The 25,132-nt window shown below is 38.1% G+C and overlaps 2 protein-coding genes across 7 annotated transcripts in view; one reads left to right on the forward strand and one right to left on the reverse strand.

The window, feature by feature from the left end:
* RTF1 (RTF1 homolog, Paf1/RNA polymerase II complex component) overlaps positions 1–8,993 on the reverse strand; it is a gene marked incomplete in the record, with an annotated part of 35,806 nt that extends 26,813 nt beyond the window's left edge. The window contains 3 exon segments of the mRNA XM_072428502.1: positions 1,194–1,344; positions 1,862–1,972; positions 8,782–8,993. Coding sequence (XP_072284603.1) covers positions 1,194–1,344; positions 1,862–1,972; positions 8,782–8,859 — 340 coding nt within the window.
* Positions 8,994–9,118: 125 nt separating this feature from the next.
* Positions 9,119–17,814, forward strand: NDUFAF1 (NADH:ubiquinone oxidoreductase complex assembly factor 1). Of its 6 annotated transcripts, XR_011923052.1 has the most exons (6): positions 9,119–9,248; positions 11,031–11,644; positions 13,475–13,660; positions 14,104–15,221; positions 15,385–16,289; positions 17,655–17,814. XR_011923052.1 is itself a non-coding variant. In XM_072428503.1 (5 exons), exons 2-5 carry the CDS (start codon positions 11,132–11,134, stop codon positions 17,790–17,792), a joined length of 912 nt encoding a protein of 303 aa, XP_072284604.1. In that variant the 5' UTR covers positions 9,119–9,248; positions 11,031–11,131; the 3' UTR covers positions 17,793–17,814. The 6 variants fall into 6 exon arrangements, 4 of the variants coding, with proteins under 4 accessions (XP_072284604.1, XP_072284608.1, XP_072284606.1 ...); XR_011923051.1 differs by having other exon boundaries at positions 14,104–16,289; XM_072428503.1 differs by lacking the exon at positions 14,104–15,221 and having other exon boundaries at positions 16,215–16,289.
* The last annotated feature ends 7,318 nt before the right edge of the window (positions 17,815–25,132 follow it).

A 25,132-nucleotide genomic window follows, 5' to 3' on the forward strand; every position in this document is an offset into this window, starting at 1 on the left:
TGCCATTCATTGTCCCCTTCTGATCACTCATGTGCCATTCATTGTCCCCTTCTGATCACTCTGTGCCATTCATTGTCCCCTTCTGATCACTGACTTACTTTTTTTGGCTTCTACAACCGGGTTACAGACTCCGTTAGGGCAGGGATCAGCAGCCTGCTTGTCCTTCCTGGCGCGGAGTCGCGGGCGCGTGTGCGGGCCTTTGAAGTCACGTGCAGTTTCGCTCTGCACTTCCAATTAATTTACCCCGATGACATGAAAACAGACATGTGCATTGACCACATTCTGATTTCTGGTTTATTGCGCCTTTCCTATTGAAGGCTTTTGGTAATTTGGATTATAATCCACTTCAAAAGGCTCCTGGCTAGACTCAGAAAATTGCATACCTGTGTAATACAATATTTATTCTTACAAAAATGGTGTACATGTTCAAATAAATAACTCTAAGTATCCTCGTTGTTAGTTTAATAAACCTAAATCCAGATGATCAATTTCCCTTTAATGTGATTATAACATATGAGGAGTACAGTAAGATGGGACAGAGCAATCAGCATATTATTAAGGAGGTCAGCAGTGGCAACATACATAACTCTTAGTACTTTATCACTATTCAACACTATAATTTGTTAACTTTTTTCCCTTGTAATTTCAAAAAGGCAAATCATTTTGAAGTGCAGTATATTTGGTAATTTTTACCTCAACACAATTTTATGTTTTATATGTATTAAAAAATGTACTATATTGTGTTTTGGTACACACAAAATTCATAATACAAGAACTCATAAAAATTTTGGAGCCTACGAAATTGGGTCTATGAAAATTTTCAGAAAATCTAATTTCCTAATAAGAATTTTAGCTTATTACAGCATATGCATGAAAAGTGCATTTTGCAAACAAAAGCAAGAACTACAATTTTCCCAAAACAAATGTGAATGCTGCCATGCATGGCACCTGGCAACTTAAAAATTTGAGTGGGCAGCCTAACATATCACAAAATGTAGTGCGCATCTTGCTTTTGAACAGATTTGCAGTGTGTAAAGATTTGTAAGAATAAATGGCAATCCAGCACACAAACACATTTCATGTTCATCAATGCAATACAGTAGTAGGAATAAGCCCTAAGAATTTGTCAAGGTTAAAAAACAAATAATTGTTCCCAACTGAAAACAAAATTCAGGAGAAGGTGTTTAACTTACCTTCCTCTGGAGCTGAACTTTCACCAGAACTATCCTTTCCAGAGCTGCCAGAAGAAGCTCCCTTGTTGGTTAGCTTCCTTGTGCCCCCTTTCTTATCCAAACCCTTGACAGATTTGAGCTTTCTCTTGTTTTTTGCTCCCCCAACAGTCCACTGAAAGACAATATTTACAAACAAAATTTTTTGAAAAAAAAACCCCAGCTTTGACCTATATAATATTTTTAAAAAATGTATTTTTTTTTTGTCACGCTTATGCGGCGCACTGGGCAGTATGGTCATTACATCAAGGTAGGATTCTCACGAAGTCCATGCTGCTTTTGCGTTATTTTAATTAGATATAAAGATATTGCAGAGGTGTATTAATTGTTTGATAGCTTTAATGATTTAAACCACTGTGGACAAGTCTGCACTGGGGGGTAAAGCAAATGCTACAATGTGACATATCTAAATATTCTATATATTACACGACAATATACAGGGAGTAAAACCATCCACCTGCACCATAGTTCCTGCTCTCATTTCAGATATTAAAAGAAATAACATTTACAGTGTAAGTTTTTTTGTTTTGTTTTTTAAAATAAAGGAATACACCAATCAAGTCTACCCCTTTATTATAACACATTGTTTTCTAAAAATATACTTTAAAAATCAAACAATGAACAATACAAACCTCATCTCCACTATCTGAGGTTTCAGAATCAGAAGATGCTGCTGGCTTGCTGACTGGCAGATCTTTCTCCTCCGAGCTACCTCTTTTACGCTTGGCTAAGGTGAGCAGCTCCTAAGATCGAAGAAAAAAATAGTTTTTGTCAAAATTATGCTTCATATCTCAATATTCAAATACTTACACTACTTCCTTATTCCAAAAAAATATTTTCACCTAGGACCAAGCACCTTTTAGCCGATGCACCACTTGGCACTTTTCAGTAACCACCCAGCTGTTTTTGGGAGGTTACTAAAAAGTTGGGTTACAATACAGGGGCCACCCCACCTGTCGATAGCTTCTTTCCACCCAGCTTAAAAAAAAACAAAAAAACATTCTGAGAAAAACAATTTTGAAATATTATAACTGTATAGACAAGGCATGGGCAAACTACGGCCCAATCTGCGTATTTCTGCGGCCCGTTTGGTGGTGAGTCTGGCCGGGGCCATCCCAAGCAGGGTCAAGAAAAGAACCCCGCTGGGCTGGCACAACGAGCAAAGCCACCGAACATGCCTCCCCGTTTGCTTTCCAGCTCCTGTAACTCTCCCATCGCAGGCTCAGATCCACGATAGGACAGTGGGCAGGGTTATGTCTTGGCACCTACTTACCTCACGTGTTCAGTCCATAGCGGAAAAAGCAGCTTGTGGAATTAAGCTTGTGACGTTATTGTGGAATTGAAGAATTGAAAGCTTAAAGTAAGTTTATGAATGTTATCTCCCTTTCTAACTCATACATAATGAATATTTGCTTGAGTATTTTTTTTTTGGTAAATGATGAATGGAAAGCTCAAATTAATGTAAAGGATTCTATTTATTATTGTGTGTTGTTTTAGGCCAGCCTATTAATTTGAATGTGTTCCCTAATGCACCCAAAAAAGGTGCATTCAGCATTTTTGGCACTGGGAAAGTTCTGGGAAGATTCATTCTGTATTGCACCCAAATGCACAAATTTGTACTGAATAGCACCCTTTGCACTTGTGATACTGCGCAGAACAATGCAAGCTAATTGCACTGCTGCACACTTCAATATTCCTTGCATAAGCTTGCATTGTGCTGCATGGTACCACAAGTGCATTGGGTGCTATTTGGAACAAATCAGAACCAAGCATAAATCAGAGGGATAGTGTGACTATTGAAGTTTCTTATGATTTTGGAAAGTTTGCCACTGGCAGGTTAAGATTTATTTTAAATCCTACCTAATGAGTATTTGCAAATCATGCCATAATTCTAACTAAATGCAGCTGGATCTGTGAAATAATGTGTTTAATGTGTTTAAGTGTTACTAAAAATTATGTGCAATTTATGAATGATTAATGAAGGTAAATGATGTCAGAAAACAACAGGACAAAACAGTTTTCTAATTAAGAGGCTCAGAATTGCTAATGAAGCTGCAGCCAAAGTTAATTTTCAGTTGTGCTTTTCCACAGAAAACAATGTATGTGAGTAGAGCTCCCTCATCAATACAGATGCAGCACTTGAGGATTATACTTGTGTATGGAGCTGGCAGAAGGAGATCAGGCTTATGCACTAAAACAGTGGAATGAAGTCCAATACAAGATTTCTTTGTATTTTCTTTGAACCCAATAAAATAAATCTTATATATATATATATAAATTATAAATTATACATGCTACTGTACAGTTATATTACAGGTTTTAGTATTTTTATGCGCTCTTGTTTTAACAGTTTTTTAAGTATTAAATTTATTATTGGACATATTTCGGTGAGTTATGCTTAAGAATTATATTATATTCGTGTGTGTGTATATATTTATTTTTACACACCTACACATATACATACATACACACATATTCATATTTTGCTACCTGTTAAGGGCCAAAATCCGGTCCGGCCCCTCTGTCAAATTTTAGAACTCATTGTGGCCAGAGTCAAAAAGTTTGGCCACCCCTGGTATAGACTGTATTTTGTCTAGCTCCTCTACTATCTGGTTTAGGCAGGTCCTCAGCGACTGAAGGGCTACTGGTCCTGCAATGTATTGGGTGGCGTGGGTACTTATGACAGCACCTTGGAGAAGAACCAGTTCCACAGAGATGACTGCAGGAGTGAGGAATAAGGAATTAGCTTTTTACATTCCCTGTGGCCAGAACAAATATTTAACCCTTCCAGAGCAGGAGAATTAGGCTTTAATACAAGGTATGTTAACACACAGATGAAGGCATGAATTTTGATTGCTTTGCCAGGAAAAATGTGGTTTTAAAGTCCAAAACATGCATAAAAAAAACACCAGCGCTGAATGGTTAGGCCCAAAGCTTTGTCACTTCTGGATACACTCTTGGCACACTTTGAGAAGGATTGTTGAAGTCATGCAATTACCTTGTTGCAGTTAAGAACAGTGCTGAGAGTGTACAGTGATAAATGGCTCAGTGCATAATATTAGAAAAAATACTGACAGAAAAGAAGGTCTGTATTCAAGTATGGTCAGATGTAGGGCAGTGATTAACCCATCATTTTTTTTTTTTTTAAACCTGGTGGGAAGAAATTGTAAGTGGGCAGCAGCCCCTGTATTGTGGCCCAACTCTTCAGTAACCACCCGGCTGTTTTTTGGTGGTTACTGAAGAGTTGCTGAAAAGTGCTGAGTAGTACGCCCGGCTAAAAGGGGCTGGGGAGAACTCCGAAGGGTTTATGCTGATGGGAATTCTTGAATAAATGCCTGTATAAATATAAACCAGCATGTGACAAGAAAAGGCTGCATTTTACCTGCTTTGCTAGCAATTCAAATACACCATCATAAAACATGCTGCATCCGAAGAAACACTAACCAAGTCAAATACAGCCTCTGAATGGTAATTTATAATAAGCCCCTAAAGTTAATGAGATAGTAAAATAAATTCTAACTACCTGAGCCCTTAGGATAAGCTTAGAAAAAACTAGATCTTCGAGTGATCCAACAGATCCTTCCATTTTGCTGGGTAAGGTTGTAAATGCCCTGCTTTGGCAGTACATCGAGTGCATTACACTAGTAACTTCTGTGGATGCCAGTGTGATTGAGCATTATTAGATCCTTGCCCACCCACTATTTTTCTGAAAGTCTGACTATCCATGGATAGCCTTAGAAAACTTTGAAAAAAAAAGTCGAAAAGCACATGCAACAAAGTTTGCTGTGACTTTAAAAAAAAAAAAGGATTCCAGTATTCCACATTTTACACAAAGATTACACCATGCAGGGATTTCTACAGATCTAAGTGGACTTCACAAAGTTAAAATTTGCTTTGTTATAGAGAACATCAATGAATTTTAATTACATCTAAGCTATACCAAGAAAATACTTTTACCTAGAACTCCAGAAAATAATAGAGCACTTATTGAACCAGCTGAATCATAGCTGATTATTTGCAGTGTGAGATATACTAAGACACTGCCGTTACTCTTTAAGCTAGGTACACACATGCAATAATTGTCGTTAGAAAACCAACGACTAACGACAGATAAACGATTATGCACAATTATTTTGAACGATCAAATTGTGCACAATTCTGTACATGCTGTAACAATACGATCGTTCAAATATAATCCACCAATAATGTACACACGCTAGATACAATCGTTTGAACGATGCAGGAAGTGACTTGTAAACGAGAAAAAGTACTGCAGAACCATCCACGATCACTGAACAACTGTACACACAATATATTAATTGCGAACAATCGTCGCCCAATCAGATCCGCCGGGACGGTCGTTCGTTTCCAGCGACAATCCTCGTTCATCAGAGGCGTTGTGCACTTTGTTAAGGATTATTGGGCGAACAGTAGTTGTCGTATGTTTCCAACGATAATTATTGCACGTACGCAGCCTAACAAATGTGGGGTAAGATTTGGTGGAGAAAAGGCCATTTTAAGTATTAGATTACTGGTAGAACATTCTAGCATTGCTTCAGAAGGAGGATTTGTCAGGTCATTGTCAAGTATGGTGAAATCTCATATGGGACAAAGTTTTGTGGTACTGCTGCAGACCTACAGTGTGCCAACAAAAATCTTTAAATAGGCTAGTCTTCTGCAAAGTCTAAGGTCAGGAAAACTGACAGGGCAGAAATCTGTACTTTCAAAGTAATAAGTACCAATTCCTATTCAACAACATCTTAGAGAATCTCTAGAATGACTGGAATGGATGGTAATGAAAATCACTTTCCATTTACTTATGTATCGGTATGTGCAATTATGTATTTTGGAGGTCCAATGAAATTATGTACAGATCCTCTCTCTTTCATCCTGAATTTTCCCTTTGACTTCTGAATGGCAAAAATTTGTAAAAAAAAAAAAAAAAAGTCCCTAACTGACCTTTTGGATATCTCCGCCCTAAGATTTTAGCTAAATCTTATTCCTAATCAAATAAATGGGGCTCTTGGCCTGGTTGAGGCCTTAACCAATCCAGCTGCTGCATCTACAAAAAAAGGTATTTGGCACAGAAATGAGAGGGAACCCAAGGTGTTTCCTACGAGCCCCTTAGACAAAGTAGTTAAAGACTCTATTGGCCCAGTTGTCAAAAAATGAAAATGCAGCCTGCTGCCAATGTTGATGCCCAACTACATAGTTAGTATCCCAAATTTTTCTAATTTTCTAGAATTTTCTAGAAACCTTTGATCTTTTGCCTCCATCCTGTTCTTTCTCTTGCTGCACAGCTGATGGACCTGGCTTGGCACTAGTGGCAATGCCAGATGCCAAAGCAGGTGTGTGCTCTAAGGCTCGTTTTTGACAGTGGAGTCACTAACCTGGTGACACACTTCTTTAGTAGGCTGCAGCAAGGATGGTGTGGGGAGCCTGCATGCTGGTATGTGGTACCAATTCTTTGAAGCACCAGTGACAGGCATGGGGGACATAACTGGAGACAATCCTACATTTTGATATTTAAGATTTCTTACTGCCCCGACTGCTACACAGGCTTTATCAAGGGTCGGAAGTTTCCTACGGCTGTGGTTGCTCGGTATTTCCTGTTAAAGGGTCCCTGGTACTGTTAAGTATTGTTTGGAGAGTTCGCAGAATCCCCTTGTGATTGTGAGCCCCTTTGAGGGACAGCTAGTTACATGACTATGGACTTTGTAAAGTGCTGTTGCTTAATATGTTGGCGCTAAATAAAAAATATCAAATACATTTTGGTAATGTATTTACAAGTTACCCGATAAAGAGCTTCATACATGCTATAGAAAATCAGGTTGAAACAAGACATGGGTCCATAAAGTTCAACCACTAGGGAAATGAACATATCCCAAATATCAACCCTATAGACATAGTTGGTCCAGAGGAAGGCAAAAAAAAACCCAGGTACAATTTGGTTCAATGGGGGAAAAAAATTCCTTCCTGATTACATGAGGCAATCGGATGTTCCCTGGATCAACGTATGTCTACTTTCTACACCTTTAGAAATACCCTCTTTTAGAATTTGCTTGCATCCTCTAGAATTGATGCCTTTGTTTTTCAGCAGCCAGTCCACCTTTCTCCTCAGAGAACATGGTAAAAGAGGAGGATAATTTTTGGCGATTTTACCAGGAGATGGAAGAGGAAGTTAGCCATGCTAGATGTTTTCTCTTGAGGGGATGTCCGATTATTACAAAGGGATCTAATGGATACCTGGAACATGAAGGGGGGAACATGCCAGGAGACAAACTTTGCTCTGTGGGGGTAGGAAACACATACTAAACTCCAGGACAAAAGGGTTGGAGTTGTGTTTCTCTGAGGATATTGAACAGTGTGTTCCAGTGTCCTCATTACATCTTTTTCAACGGATAGGTCGAAAAACTAAAATAGCTTACCCAGGTATCTTTAACAGGGCACCTCCATCCTAGGTAATAGGGCTGAAGATTAAATAAAGCATTTGTAGCACTAATAAGAAAAATCAGCCTAGAGTGACAATACTGCTCCTCCATAGATTCATTGCAGTAAGAGATTTATCAAACAGAAAATATCTTACTTGGACAGTAACCAGGTAGTTGAAAACTTAAAAAAAAAGCTATACAGGAATTATTAAATCATTACATTTCTTTTGTGAATAGATAATGTAATACAAAAATATTACTGAAACACAATAGTATTATTGTACAATGGGAGCATTGTACACACTGCATTTGTGGGTCATGTGATCAGAGGATTGTTCTTTGATCCAAGCCTAAAAACTGTCATGCACACTTCTATTTAGAACACAAATATAGAGAAATGTAACTCAAAACATGGGAAAAACATATGCCACCTATCAAATTTGATAAAAGTAAAAGGCATATCTTTTACATTAATCATAGTAGTTATGCTTGTGCTTATAAAAGTACAGAACATATCACAAGAATGATAATAAAAAATAACCAACTGAACATTACTGCTTGATGTTTTGTTGGAGCAAACATAAGGCAGAAAGGGCACATACATTCAGTACAGGTAGGAACAGGTAGAATTTTTCCAACTTTTAACAATTTTTGCTCCTCTGACAACATTTCTGGTTTGTGCATTCCTTCCAGCCCAGAGTACCAGGCATACAAGGCATTTCAAATCTCTATGTCCTGCTGATAGGGACCTTCGCTGTACCCCAAATATTTATACCATTTGATTTACTGCTGCACACCATTAGGCCCTTTTAACCCTCAGGATCCTAAACTGGGCTTTGTCTTGAGATTGTAGCAAGCATCTGACGAAATAATACAAACCAAAGGCTTGTCAGCTTTTGAATGAAATTTTAGTAAAACCCTTGAAAAATCATTAGCAGACAAAACATTACACAAGCAGGCCTCGTGAAGCGTAAACACAAGTAGGTTTTACGGACGGATACTAGAGGTAAAGAGCATATATGCAAGCTCCTGTGTATGAAGCATTAGGTGCGGGTTAGTGCCCGGGCCCAGCAAACCGTACGGGGGCATTTCTGCCACAGGTGTAGTAAATCACTGCTCACCTGATCCAGGTTCGAATCGCTGCCGCTGTCCCCGGTATCCGAATCGATAACGATTCGTCTCGTTCGTTTCTTCACCATGTTTGCAGCTACACAGAGCAGCAGAGGGGCCCGACCACCGGAACCACTGCTCACGCAGCAAGAACTGCGCCTGTGCACAGAACCCTGGCCTCCAAACCCCGCCCCCGGCGACTGAGGGCGGGATTGTGGCGAAAATAGTTTGTAGTGCGGCTAGATAGAACCGTTTGGGATGCTGTTAAATATATTAGTTTTTTATTGGTTAACATAATGTTTGACAGTAAAGTATACGTGCCTCGGGCCGCAAAGCGGCTCTGTTGTTGTTTTTTTAGAAATGGTGCAAAATATCTGCGCTATTTATAACAGGACGCGTTTCAATGACGTATGAGGGCGGAGCTGATTGGTCTAACTTCCGTTCCGGACTCCCCTTAAGTTGTACCGGGTGATTGCAGGTTGGTGACTTGAAAAAGGTTACTGATAGAAAAATTAGGTAATTTTAGAAAAAGGAACGTGTGCGGCTATATTGTAGCTATAATAACAAAATCTGAAGGCCTCATGCGGACTTGTTTTCTAAGGTGACTTGTATCAGGGTTGTCATTTTTGACCTACCATATGCTTCACTTTTAATATATATGTGACTTAATTATTCTGGAATGACACCTCTGCGCATCTGAGCAAGTTAGCTGTTCCAGTTACCCTGTTTCTTTCCCAACAGATTGTCAGTTGAAGTTTTCCTTTAGTTAGTCCAGTGTATCTCGATCTTTTGAACATGAGGTAACCCCTTGAAATAACTTTCAGGTCTTCAGGGAATTCCCTGCTGCAATTACTATATCTATAACTCACAGTACGTTAGTGTAGTGTAGTGTGGTGATTAGTAGAAATAAAGCTTTTGACATTCCTGGCCAGTGGGGGAATGTCACCCTTACTGATTGCCAAAAAGGTCATCGGGTGTCACAATCTGCTTATTGCTCAAGGAACCCCTAGCCTGAAAAACACTGCACTGGTTTGTGGCTTGCTATGATTAGTTACTACCACATTGTGTACACTGAGGGGCATTTTCAAGAGCTTAATAAAACAATTTACCACACATTTATTGTATATCAGGCTGCAGCAAAAAAAAACTAAGTTGTGCTTTATGTTAATATTTACCCTTTCTACTTTTTCAGTCTGGTAAAGTTAAAGCATAGCTAAACTCAACATTTTCACTTTACATAAAAAAGGTAGACAACCCTTTTATGTAAAGGAAAAATTTCATTTTTTTTTTAATGTAACACCCTTTTTAAAAAAAAAAAAAAAAAAAGTCTTGATCGCCCGATTACAGCGGATAAGTCACCCGATCTCGCAGCTACCGAGATAGGGTAATGTGCCAAAAGTCAGAGCAAGAAGAAGGAAGAGATGAAAAAAGATGATGGCGCCCATCGCTGATGAATAGGAATACCAAGCTTATGTGAGAAGGACCAGCGCCATCGAGGGATCTGCAGGAATAAAGGTAAGTGTAATTTTTTGTTTTCAGTTTAGTTCCGCTTTAAACAAATTATTAGCATGAAGAAGTGCCAATATCACTTTTTTTTAAATGACTGAGCTCAAATCTTTAAAAGGATAGTGTAACCACAGCCTTAAATGACCCATGATGGTGCAAAAATGAAATGGCCCAGGAACAGACACAATAAAGTATTCAGTTTTGGTATTTCAAAGTAATTGGGCCTGATCTCTAAAAGCTCTCTAAGACTAGAGAAGATAGACTATATTGGGTAAGCCTGGAACGAACCTGGTCCAGGATTGAGAACATTTGCTAAATAATAGAAAATTATTTTAGGAAATAAATTCCAGGTTTGCTGGATCACCAAGGTTAACTCATGACAGTATATTTTCTCCAGGCTTGGATATTTCATAAATCAGGCCAATTGCTTCTAATATTTGGAGACTGACTAATATTTCGCTGACTTGGTACCAATGGATTGATGGAAAACCAGTGTGATGCTTATATTTTAACAGGGTTCATAGTTTAATATAAACAAAGGTACTTATTTTTACCTAGGGCTCAAAATGACGCTGTCACTTCTGACATTCAAAACAGTAATTAATAAAATAAAGGCAATAACATTAGCATGAATAAAAAAAAATAATTTTGCTAATTGCATCGAATGGTAAACCATAAATAATAAATCTACTAAATAATATCTTGGTAAACGGCATATGAAGTGCTAATCTTTTTATCTTTTTTATCTCTGTAGGAATATGATCAGAAAATTTCTAATTTAAGACGGTGCGTGTGGATTTTCAAGTTACCCTACAGAAATCCCTCATTCTTTTATAAATAATAATTTCTGAACAAATGATGTTTTCACATGAAATAATGCAGAGGTTCAACTTTTCACTTACCTATAAACAAGTTAAGGCATTTAGCCCTTTGCTGTGTTCTTCTTTTCACCTTTCGGCCATATATTCGCAAAGTAGAAATTACAGAAGGCCTGGTTCTTCTCCTGAACGTCTTCCTTTTTGGAAATATACTAATTTCAGCCTTAAAAATACAACTGAAACTCTGAAAAAAAATGTGAATCTTGTATTTAAAGAGATACAAGACCATCTTCGAGGTCCAGGGGGAAAACCTTTACTGGAGAACCTTCTTGAACAGACAACTGTGATGTGGGAGTTTAGAAGTCCTGAAGATCTGCAGAAATGGACAGTGTCATCTGACATGGAAATTGGCGGTAAAAGTCAGGCTTTCCTTAAACTTGGCACAAATAACCAAACTGCACTTTTCTATGGAGTGCTTAATTCTGAAGCACCTCGAGATGGAGAGACAACTTCTAGTGGATATTGCACTTTGAGATCAAAGCCTCCTAAGGTTTGTTCACATGTCAAAACACTGAGCCAGGGATGTGGTTTTGGCTGTCAGTATAGTTTTACAACCTAGTTTTTATTTTATTTTTAGCCATATGAGATAACTTTTCAAGTAACTATTGTGTAACTAATGATACTGTGTTAAGAAAATGTGTTTTCTTTGTTTCTTCAACTTTTTGATGCTAAATTGTAAGAAGTACTGTATTGAGTAGGAATATGGGATGAAAAATGTGAACTGTATTCATGTTTTTTTCTTTGCTGTGGAAGATAATGAAACATTCAGTCATTTGTTTTAATTTACCTTTTTGCAATTTGTGGGCACACAAGTAAGTCTCATCACCATTTGCAGGTCCTATGAAGTATCCTTCAAGCTGCTTTTTTTTTTCCCTTTCCTTTTGACTTGCATTAGAAAGAGCATAGAAGTAGAAGATAAACAAATGCAGAGGTACAAGTGCTTAGCCTGGGCAGGATTACAAAACCTTGTTAGTAGAGTTTAGAAGCACATTTGAAGTCTTACAAATAACATGGAGATTTGGAACAGTGGCCATTTAATCAAAATCACTCCTTGAGCAAAACATAAAAATCACAAACCCCATCCAGTAAATTGCAAGCTTGCCTTTGTTTGTATCAAAATAGAACTTTAGGTAAATGGCTAACTGCACAGCTGAAAGATATAAATCTTTACAGTTTTATAGGGCAATGTATTGATAATTTTTAGTCCTGCGATTCATATAGACTAACTATGCAACTTTTAACTTTCAGGTTCTGCTTCAGGTCCTCTATTACTGTTGAAAATAGGAACGGCAAACTAGAATGAATGGGATTTTTTTTTTCATAAATGCAGACAGGCTCCAACACCAAAGGGGTCATTTGTGAATTTGCAAACAGCTTGTTTACCAGTAAAATTGCCTTTATTTATTAAAATAATGCCTTTTTTTTATTAACCCTATTTTTATTTTGCAACTTTTAAGGTTGCCTTCGGCATTGAAAGCTGTGAGATCACCTGTTGTAAAAGTGCAAATATTTTTTGCACCATTGTAATTGTAAAAGTGCAAATATTTTTTGCACCATTGTAATTTCTTCATGTCAGTGACGTGAAAACCACAGTTCTGTAGTATTTTTTCCTTGACTGAACAGCATGTATAGTTTTCCATATGACTTGCAGGTTATTTATATTAGTTCTGTGCATTGATTTACTAGCAATAGTTGCATTACAAAATTTATTGCAGTCCCTTTGAATATGTGGGGCATGATATCCACAATACTGCTATTTAACCAATTTCAGATGTTAAGAAGGAGCAAATATTTTCCAAATTACTTTTAACACGTGTAAAAGAAGCACAGAATTCATATTATATAGGATCGTGCTATTCTGAGTTTTTTAAAATCCTAATGTGATTTTTTGCAGGCACTAGTCTGTACTGCTTACCAGAATGTTACTTTTTCTAGATAGCAAGATCCCTGCAGATTTTACCACAAACTGCTCGCCACAGGAGTATACACAGACTTGGACTAGCACTGAGCTACTTTTTTTTTACAGTGTGCTTAGATGGGATTCTATTTTATAAAAGGTGTTTATAATCACACTAGGCTGGTGTGCTTTTTCTTTTTTTGTTTCAAAGATGATCCTGTGCAGTGCTGCAAGGCTCTGTAATTCACAATTAGTTCTGAAGGTCTTTGTTATGTCATTTATGAACTGAGATGGTTGCTTTGTATAAGTGTTTATCATCTTTTCACCCTTGTTAAATTTATTTACATTTTTGTGCATTCCTATTTAGTGCTTCTTAACTTTACATCATATTACAATAGGCATGCTTATTTTGCTTTATTACAGGGAGCATTTGGACGTAAACTGAACTACGACTGGTCGAACTTTAATACACTACACTTGAGGATCCGAGGGGATGGACGGCCTTGGATGGTGAATATACAGTCTGAGACCTATTTTACACTTCAGTGGGATGATTTGTATCATTATTTCCTCTATACACGTGGAGGTCCTTACTGGCAGGACATTAAGGTATAGATGACCAGTTTTGGTTACCTTTAAACCCCCCCCCCCCTAGTTTTGCCATTGTAGATTTTAGTATATTAAAATACAACTAAAGATGCAATTCCTAATTGGTACATCTAATACTAAGATGACCCAAATCTTGCTTAGCTTTATGATTACACGGCTCAACAACAAAAAAAATGTTTTTTCACTTGCCAAGGATTTTTCAAGGGTGTTTCAGGTCTACTGAATCTAGAAATGACATCAGTTTCATTGAAGTGGCTCTAGTTCTTGTGATACAGGAATCGGAATAGAGGATTTTACCAACAACAAATGTTAACACAGCTATTTATTATCAATCTTTATTTACACCAATGTTTTGCGTTTTATAAAATAAATGTAGCATTGTTTTCATGAAACTTTCATTTGCCTTCTTCTTCTTTTTATTCATACATTTTCTTTTTTTACAGAAATATGAGTTCTTCAAGAAGTTGTTTAAATGACCCTAATGTATTTTGCAAAAACAGAGAAGAAACATTACAGAATTTGTGAAACAAGCAAATCTTGCATACTTTGGTATTAAACAGGGAGACCAATGATATTTATTGGGCTTCCCATACAGTATGCAAAACTTCTGTGGACTATCAGTGGAAAAAAAAGAAAACTCGAAAGTTTGAAATTTGGTGTACCTATAATATGGCGAGAGCCCAAAAATCATCATAATGATTGTTATTTTTGTGCTGTGAATGTAAAAGGTTTCAATCGTTACAAGAAAACAAATGGGAGTACCCTGATTTGGAATCAGCAAGACGACCTGTTCTGATGTTCCCATACCAGTGTCCAGTACACTCCCTGATATTCCTGTATGCGACATGGAGGATATACAGGGTTTGGAGTGTAATCCAGGAGTTAGCAGTGGAAATGAATATAAAACCAGCAGCTCTCCCGAAAAGAGCTCAATGATTTAATACGTGACCTAAGTCTGTCAAAACAAGCATCTGAACTTTTAGCATCCAGGCTAAAAGAAAGAACTGAGACTGAATGTTAAAATACCGGTTTATTGGACAAGAGAGGTAACACTCTAAAGACTTCAAGATGAAGACTTTGTGTACTTTTGTAACATCCCTGGACTACTAGCTGACATGGGAGTACCAGAATACCAAGCAGAAGACTGGTGGCTTTTCATAGACCGTTCCATACGAAGTCTGAAATCTGTTTTGCTGCATAATGGGATCTGCTATGCATCAATTCCAATTCACTCAACAAAACTTAAAAAAGAATATGAAAATATCCAAATGGTCTTACAAAAGCTTTGCTATCATGACCACCAATGGTCCATATGTGTTGATTTAAAAATGAAGAACTTCCTTCTTGGACAGCAAAGTGGGTACCCATGTTTCATCTGCCCGTGGGATAGTGGAGCAAAGCAGGATCACTGGAAAAAAGTCACATGGCTTCCAAGGGAAAACATGAAAAAAGGTGCAGCGAACATCATTAACGAGCCAATGGTTGACAAAGAAAAAATCATTTTCCCTCCACTACACATTAAGTTGGGATTAATGAAGCAGTTTGTTGGACCTTTGAACAAGTACGGTGATTTCTTCAAATACATTTGTACATTCTTCCCTGGGAATGAGTACTGAAAAATTAAAAGCAGGAATCTTTGATGGATCCCAGATTCAGAAACTGATAAATGATTCAAATTTCACAAGTTACATGACTGTTACTGAAGGTTCTGCTTATCTCCATAGGCAATTGCAAAAATTTCCAGAAAACCTTGGCGATTTCAGTGAGAAACAAGGGTAGAGGTTCCATCAAGATATAAAGGTGATGGCAGAATGGTATCAGGGCAGATGGGAAAGACACATGATGACAAACTACTGCTGGAGCTTTCAACGTGATTGTCCTGAAGATCAGCATAAAAGGAAATCATACAAACTGAGTTTTTCAATGACTTTGTGATTAGTTTTGTAAAAATACTGAATATAGAATATAATGACATTAAGTATTTCAGAAATTTAATTTTGTATACGTAGGCATATCTAGTTTAATTTTGCTTAATTTTCATGTTTCATTAGTTTTCTATGAGGCTATTATTGAGGTCATTATTTCAAAAACTAGAGCCAATCTAGCAAAATCAATACCATATTTGTAATCTTTGCATCAAACATAACCTAAAACGACTTTAATCTGTTTCGCAAGAAAATGTTTGAGCAATGTTATAGAAATAGTTTTTAAAAGCTTCTTTATTCCTTTTTTAATTTTAAGTGTGTAATTTTAATGCATAATAAGGCTGCTGGGTAATAGGATCATTCACACAAATGTTCTTGATGGGAAAAGGTTAAATTATCTTGTCCAAATCAATGGAGTAGTGCATACTGAAGTACATACATGTGTTTAGTCCCTATGAGCTGTGCAAACAAGTAGCCAAAATAAAAAAAAGCAATGAAAAAATTATTGAACTGTGGAAAGAGGACAAGGTTTTTTCCTGTTTTGAAACAAAACATTGTCTTTACATCTAGCAATGTTTTAGTCTCTTGTTAATTGTTCTTTTCTATTTTTCTTTCCTTTTTACACTTAGATTCCTTTGTCCAAGTTTTTCATGAGCAGTCGTGGCAGAGTCCAGGATGGCCAGTATGCTCTATGGCCAGATAAGGTATTTAATCCTAAAAACACCTAACATGTTATACCCATGCCAGATCAATGTTTTGTAAGGATAAAATACCTCTTGCAACAATGCAAAAAAAAACAATTGTTTTCAGCAACGTTACCAAGCTTTATACAAACACAGTTTTGGCTTTTGTGTTACTTCGCATAGAGGTAGAGAACTGGCCATTTCACTACAGAACATTTCTTACTCTTCCTAGCTAGACAGGAAATGATGGTCCTAAAAAATGACCACCCCTTTTCCACATTCTTAATGACCACCTGAGTCAGGAGCTCACTAATTAAAACCCTATTTGCCACAAATACTGGACACCGTTCAATAGTTACATTATAGACAATAGATGCCTCAAAAACTCACCCTTTATGTTTTGTCTGACTACATTGGTATCCAAACATTAAAAAAAAATTCTTACAACACCCAATGTACACCCAGTTGTTTTAAAAATGTACCATTATAAAAAACGAGATACAATTTTTTTTGCTTGTTTTTTTATTTTAAGTATTATTGTCATACTATTTTACCTTTTTTGGTAAACTTACTGTACTACATGAGCGAACAGCGTGATTACCTTCTGAGCCCTTTTAGTACAACATACTCCAGCACAGTTAACCCCTAGCATACCAGGTCCTCTCTGTTGAAATGAAAAGTGGCAAATAGTGGTAAGGCTAAGTTCAGACTAGCAGTTAAAAATGTCATTGTTTACTGCTTCCAGGCACCGAGAAGTTGACAATAGGTGCCTGGTAGCAGATATAAGCTTTTTCAGGCGTTGGCAAATGCTTGTGTATACATTTTACTTGCGGTTGAAAGCATTTTTTTTTTTACTTTCATATTACATAATCCAGGTAAGAGGTTGGAGTGGATAACCATTCTTTCACACTGCATGTAGTGTCTAGCTATGCTACCAGAAGCAAGCACCTTAAACAAAGGAGGAAAAACTAACCCATTAATTTTAATGTTAACTGTTTTTAGGGTTGTGGTTTAACCGCCTAAGAAAAAAAAAAACTACTAGTCTTTACTTAACATGATGATCAAAAAGTATAAGTCAGTGATATCCAAGCAAGTCCTCAAGAGCCACAAACAGACCAGCCTTTTTTTACTTTTCTAAACCATACCATATAAAATTTACTGCTGTCTTTTTGGTGAAACATCTAAACTGTGTGTGGCTATTGACCTTCAGGGACTGGAGCTGGACATATCTATCACAGATCCCCTTCAAATTAAAATAAAATAAAAAAAAAAAAACGGAAAGGGAAGGAAATGTTTGATGTAACTGTTCTAAATTTTCTTAATCTGAAAATATTTGACGTTGGCAACTATTGCTTAATATTTTTTTTTTTTTTTTCCATACTCTAGATAACCACTATTGGATTCACAATTGCTGACAGAGCAGATGGACCTTTTCAACTTGAAATAGATTTTATTGGACTTTGTAATGATAAAGCACATACAGAAGAGTTTGCATATGAGTTATACAAGAATATACCTTTATAAAATAAAAACAAAATAAATTGAACTGTGATTGAATGTATATTTCAAAAACAGTGTGTCTTTATAAATACATTTTAGTGCGAGTATAGAGTTTATATGCAATATAACTAAAAATCATTCACACTTTGTGGCAGCCTATGGTACCCGTCCACCTAATTGATTTTTAGTTACTTCCATATGCAGAATATTTTACCATCACTGCTTTTAAAGCGTAGCTTACATTTAAAAGAAACTGGGAAATTAGTGGAACAGTCATTGCTGAATGCTTTTTTTGATTTTGTTAGTTGTCTGGCTGTTAGGCTGACCGTCTTCAATACTGGAGTCACTGACTCAAAACAAGTATGCAGATTTTCTTTAGGGTCTATCAACTACAAGTATTAGGGGTTGTTGGTTGGCAGGTTTCAGTTTAAAATAATTAGATGCATTTCACTTGCTTAAAAAAACAAAAAAACATAGTTTGGGTGATAAAGCCTATACTGTGGCAACATAATGTAAAGAAAGTGCCTTGCCCTCTGTATTCCCTCTCTCTGAAGAAGTAGCTTCTCTGTTAACCCCCCCAGCGGTATTCTCGAGTGTGGATTTTACCTGCAAATAGCGTTAATCCCGAGTCACACTCAGGATAGCCTTTAACCATAACGTCCCCTGGCGTCCTGTTGGTCCCTGCAGGTCCTGGGGACACGTCCGTGGTTTCCCGGTGACTGTGCATGCGTCAATGCGGGCGGGAGGATGGGCGGGAATTTTAAGTAACTTTGTACTGGATTCAATGCAAAATAGCTGTATTGAGTCCAAAACAAATAAATTTTCATAAAAATATATATATATTTTTGTTTAACTATTTTTTTTTTTTTTTAAGATTTTTTTTTTTTTTTAATTTAAAGTTTGTTTAATAAACACATTTATGAAATATTGGACATATTTCGGTGAGTTATGCCAACGCATTATAGTCTACAATGTAAAAAGAATTTCCATGCAAAAAAAAAATGTAAAGCTTTTTGCATGGAAATTTGGACAGAAAAAAACACTAGGGCGGTTAAAGAGATAACCGTTTTAATTACTGTCCATTTGACAATACTTGGCATATTTCAAAGTTAAACTTGGTGATCAAGATTCATCAAGTCTTGGGCCCCTCATAAGGTGTGCAAACAGTGTGTCGAGGGTTTACAGATGTGGACAAAGGGAGCAAGTGATAATTTGCCATTTGGTATACTTATGATTTGGCGAGAGCCAGGAGATCATTTCAGTGACTGTTACTTTTGTATAGTGAAATCTTCAGGATATAACAAGAAAAATAAATGTAACAGAGTATCCTAGTCTACCATCGGCTTTACGCCCAGTGGCTTTTATTCAGATGAAATCCCAGTGCCGGTTTTTGTTACACTATCCTCTCCTGAAGAATGTGATTATGGTGATGAACTAGGTGACAACAATGAAGAGTTTGAAATTGAAGAGGACTCTGTTTGTTTAGGGATTTGATCAGCGTGAGTTGAGTGATTTGGCACGTGATTCGCGACTATTGAAGAAGGCTTCAGAACTCCTAGCATCAAGACTGCGTTGGAAAAACTTACTTGAAAAAGGAATGAAGGTATCGTACTTTCGAACCAGAGAAAATGCATTTCTGCAGTACTTTTGAACTGACAGCGGCTTTGTGTATTGCCATAACATACCTGGTTTAACCCCCCCCCCCTAGCGGTTCTCCTGAGTGTGACTCGGGGTGGCTTTTACATGCAAAAAGTGTTAATTCCCAGTCACACTCGGGGTAACGTTAGAAGCCCCCCGTACCTTTGCCCCGCGCTCCAGCGGCGATCAGATAGTCCCTCTGTGATGCCGGGGTGCCTCACACCGGAATGGGGCGTGGCTGGGCAGGAAAATTAAAAGCAGATTGCTGAGTAATCTGCTTTTAAATACCACCCAGGTCCCGGCCACGCCCCTGCTTGCATCAGCAATGAGATGCGAAGCACAATGCAGGACTTCTGCATCTCTCTGGAGATGCAGAGCAGCAGCTCCAGCATCAAGGTGAGGCGGGTGGGACATCCCCACTCGCATCACCCGGGAGGATGTGTCATCTTCTGGGTGATGCGAGTGGTGATGTATTGGGGGGAACACCACGCAACATTAAATAAAAATAAAAGTACATTTTTAATTGTATATTTTAAGATTATATTGTGTATTATTTCATTATTTTTTTAAATTTTTATTATTATGTATTTTATTAAAATTTATGATTATAATATATTAAATAAATATATTTATACCCGCGAGTTAATCCTAAGAATTACAGGCCCACAATATAAACAAAAATTTCTATGCAAAAAAAAAAAGGATCACTTTTTGCATCAAAAAACTGACTTTGAAGGTCATGGAAGGATGGTATCAGGGTAGATGAGATGTACATATGATGGCTGACTAATATTGGAGCATCCGGCGGGATTGTCCTAACACTGAATACTCCAGGAAAAGCTATAAGCGTAAAAATTTACTTTAACTGCTTACCCAAATAAGTTTCAAATGTTTTACTGTAAAAAAAAATGTCATAGAGTAACAATAAATCCTTTGTATGAACAAACAAAAATGTAAATAGTACATTAAAGTTCATATTTCATTATTTTTTCATTGTATCTAAAATTTGTATGTTTTTGATAAAAATGGAGGGTGCCCTGTATCGTCAAAACTGGATGTGATGGCAAAAAACTGGGGTAATTTCTGGATTTACCACCTAAAAAATTAGTAAAAAAACAAGTGTAAGATCTAACTCAACAAAAAAAAGTTTCCCAGTGTCATGGTAAAAACAGAAATTAGGAAAAAAAGCTAATACTAGGGGACAGGCCTTTACACAAGGAGAACTGGACAGGGCAGTAGAAGGTCAACAATTCAGCAGCAGGGCCAGTACCTGCTGCTTTGTGCAAGAAGGAACTGGAGCATGGCTAAAGCCCTAAAAGACAACCTTTAGTGGGATACTCCTATGTTCATCTTTAAACATATTGACAGAAACAGACATGAGGGTGACATGTCTGTCTGATGTCCTCTATTGGGACCAGCACTCTGCATCATGCAGGTCAACTGGCATTTTGCAGATAACATTAGAATTGACAGGTTTGCATTAGTGCCTCATTCTTTTCATAGGTGAGAGCAGGTGCACACAGAATCACATCTGACATACAGTATGTAATGGAGATGACATGGTGAAAATTATGTTGCCTGTAACATCCAGCATGACAGTTTTGGCAGTGGGTCATTAAAGGTCTGGGGAAGGAGGGGGTTGCATAGTCTTTCACTTTGTTGGTATGGTACCCTGACAGCTGTTTACAGATTCAATCAGGCCTTAGACTACGTGCAAATGTCAGATGATTCTCTTCCGATTCTCACCTCAGGGAGCTTCTCAGATGAAAATCTGTTGTGTACAGTGGCTGTCTGAACGACGGAAGATGCACGACCACAATGAAAGTAAAGTGAAGAGGGCGCAGTGGGGTGCTGTTGCTTGCCCCCCCCATAGAACAGCGCTCTACGTACAGCGCTCTTTAATTCATCTTTCGGTCTTTTGTTATTGGAAACAATTTTGAAAGATCTTCTTTAACAGCAAAAATCTAATGTGTACATAGCCTTATTCGGAAATGTGGCCTCAGTTCTTTCTGGGGCAGGGCAAAGGCATTGGTCCCAATATCTGGTTCCCACATTTCTTGACCTGAATACAATAGAAACCCTCCAGGACAATATGTATCAATGTGTTTGACTCCACAGACTATCCAAAGAGCTCACTGATGCTCTAATCTGTATCTGGGAGGAGATCCCCCTGGGCACCATCCACCGTCTCATCAGAACCATGCCTAGACATTGTTGAGAGTGCACAAAAGAAGCCACACACTACTGTGCCCAAATATTATGTGATGAAATTCATGCAAGTTTAATCATTCTTTGATTTTATTTTTTTTACTTTGTTTTTTGAGTTCAATTCTTAGTGGGTAATCATTTTAGTTTCCATTGACCATAATGCATGAACAAGTGCTGTACATACAGCACCGTTCTGGTATATAGAGAGGGGAGAGGGAGAACAAAGGAGTGGAACCCCGCTACGCTCTCTCCCCTTCACTTTCATTATAATCGTTCCTCGTTCATGGATCCGTTGGACAGCCCTGAGGCGATTATCGGGTGAAAATCATCTGACGTGTACGTAACCTAAGAGCAGAAAGCACTTTTTATATAGTAAAGTTTTTTGCACTTGAATTTACATAAAAATACAGACCCTAGTTAAGATTATTCCCTCACCTCCTCTCAATCTGTAATAAATGTTGTAATAAATGAGTTACTGTTTCTACTACATCACCCTAAGATCTGCCAAGCAATACTTAGCACTGCAACTTTCTGTCTGGTCCTATTTAGTAGGTTTTGTTTTAAATCAAACTTCTTTGGCAGCTTTTGTACTTTAGGATTTAATAATGGGTAATTTTTTTACTTAACTGTTTCGGTGCTTATTCCACCCTGACATTCAGCCGGTCTTTATTCAGTACTGCTTTTTGATTCTGCCTGCTACTGTTTAGGCAGTGCCACTTTAAGTGTTCTGTCTTTTTATGTATTCCTGGGTGCCACACTTTGGCGTTTTAGGTTGTGCACCTTCAAAGGCTCTGGGAAGATCTGGTAGACTAGAGTAGTACTTTGCCAAGATGCTGATAATACAAGGGTCCACTACGTTATGCGACACCTTGCCTTTCTAAATAAAAAGATTTAGCCAACAGCAACAAACATATTCTACTTGAGCCATGACTGTACATACACTTACCACTTTATTGGGTACTCTTTGCTAGTATCAGGTTGGACCCCCCCATCCTTTATTTGCCTTCAGAACTGCCATACATTTTTCTAGTATTGATTCAAGGTGGTGGAAACATTCCTTTGAGCTTTTGATCCATTTTGGCATGATAGCATCATGCAGTTGTTTCAGATTTGTCACTGTACATCTGCTACATCCAAAAGGTGATTAGTTGGATTGGGATCTTGTGACTCTGGAGGAAATTTGAGTACAGTAAACTCAATATGTTCAAGAAACCATTTTGAGATAATTTCAGTGTTATGCAAACGGGTGTGGACCCACTGTGCCACTGACTGTGTATGCTCCAGAGGGGCGTAACTAAGCCGCTACCAGGTCTTCACTAGATGCCTCTGATGGTGGGGATTGGCTTGGGCTGCAGGGTAGCTGCCAGGTGCCACTCCAGAGCAATCCCCAGGCCAGTGGCAGCTGACCACAGGAGTCAGGATACCGAGGGGCTTGCGTGGCCAAGAAGGTGATGGCAATCACACAAAGTCCAGAAACAAGATCCCAGGTCAGGGTCAGGCGGCAAACAGGCAAAGTCCAAGGGTAAGAAACAAGGTCCGGTACACAGTAAGCAAACAGAGCAAACACCTTAGCACTGGGAGTTACACAGGGTAAAATCTTGAGATTGCTCAGGCAACTTCCTGTAGTGGGAGGTGCCTTTAAATACCTGCAGAGATCCAGCCATAGGCTGTAGAAAACAGAGGGCGTGTATGTGTTACCTCATAGATTAAGAGAGACACACCCACGCCAGCTCAAACACTAGAGCAAGTCTCCAGCAGAAAGGAAACTCAGGCATGGAACACAGGTAGTGGGGTTACTCTACATGAAAGATAGGACCCGGCGCCCGTGCCTGCAATCAGCTTTGTGAGATGTTATCCTGCTGGAGTAGCCATTAGTAGATCGACATACTACATTCATAAAGAATAGATATAGTCAGCAACAATACTAAGGTAAGCCTGTGGCATTTAAATGATGTGATGTTGGTACAAGAGTCCAAGTGTGCCAAGAATATATCCCTCCCTATCACACCATTATACAACCAATACCAGCCTGAATTTCTGATACAAGTTGCAAGTTGTTGATGCCTTATTTTGACTCTACCATCAGAATGTCACAAAAAAATGTTTCTCACATGAAACCACATACTTCATATGCTGGTTTGTGTAGTTTCTTGCTGCTGTATCCCATCTGCTTCAAGGCTGGGTGTATTTTGCATTCATAGGAGTGCTTCTGCATTTTTCATTTGTAATATGTCTTTACTGGAGTTATTGTTGCTTATCCTTCAGCTCCCAGCATTTTGGCTCTTCTATGACCCCTGGCATGAGTAAGGCATTTAGCTCAGAGAACTTCCACTGACTGGTTATTTCCCCTTTTACAGTCATTTTCCTATAAACTGCAGATAGTAGATATGGTTATGCATAAAAATCCCACCAGATCATCAATTTTTTTAAATACAAATACCCATCCCAAGTTCATATTCACCTGCCATGGCAAAATCTACATGCCTAAATGCATGACGTTGCTGCCATGTAATTGGCTGATTAAGAATTAAGGGGGCGATCAGAAGAACAAGGGAGGGAGATATATGTGAAAGAAGGAAAAAAAAAATAAAGCTGGAATTTTTTTGGCAAAGTGAGCTTATATTGTAAAAATTTGTCACACAAAAATTATTAAAATATACAAAAGAACAGTAGGTCGTGGCCCATTATCGTCATGGGTGTAATCAGACCAATTGACTGAACAAAGCGATTCCCGACTAGATAAAGTTAGAGAGGGTTCAAAGAGTAGAAGTTTAACTTCTCTTGACCCGATGCATTTCGCCCTTGTCGGCTTCTTCAGGGGATGTATAGAGATCGTTAATTGGCATGCTGAATAAGGAAATACATATAAATATACAGGGTGTCAAACGATTAGGGAGTCATATAGATATGATGAATATAGGGAGTAATATACCGTATTTTTCGGACCATAAGACGCACTGGACCATAAGACGCACCAGTTTTTTGGAGAAGGGAAATGAAGAAAAAAAAGATTCTGAAACAAATAGTGTCCTAAAATATTTTATGTGCATTAAAAACCAACATCACCAAGAACTCCTCATTGCTAGAGTCAGAATCTAGAAAGCTCAGTTCCTCACAGTGCAGTGACGTCATCACGTGTCCCACGCCGCTCACTGATTGGATGACGAGGGACAGCTTTGGGTCCCAGGAAATCTTTGGAGCTTCTTCTGTGAACTCCGTAGGACGCCATCAAGGTGGACCAAACAGCAAGCCTCGTCCATGTCGGGGCATCCGGTACTGGACCAGGACCCCTTTGGATCATGGAATCTGTAAGTATTAGGGCGCTTTCATTGCCCAAACCCCCTCTCTGCTTACCTACCTATAAACGACAGGTAAACAAACAGGGGTTAATGCCCCTTTAATTCTGCTTTTATAACAAAAGACATTAACCTCCTGGGCTTTACACTGAGGTCTGGATTTCTGTACCAAAAGCGTTACACTGTTTTTCATGAAATTTTTTTTTTTTACATTTTAGACCT

This window comes from Pyxicephalus adspersus, chromosome 12 (genome assembly GCF_032062135.1).
Source record: "Pyxicephalus adspersus chromosome 12, UCB_Pads_2.0, whole genome shotgun sequence".
NCBI classification, from domain to species: domain Eukaryota; kingdom Metazoa; phylum Chordata; class Amphibia; order Anura; family Pyxicephalidae; genus Pyxicephalus; species Pyxicephalus adspersus.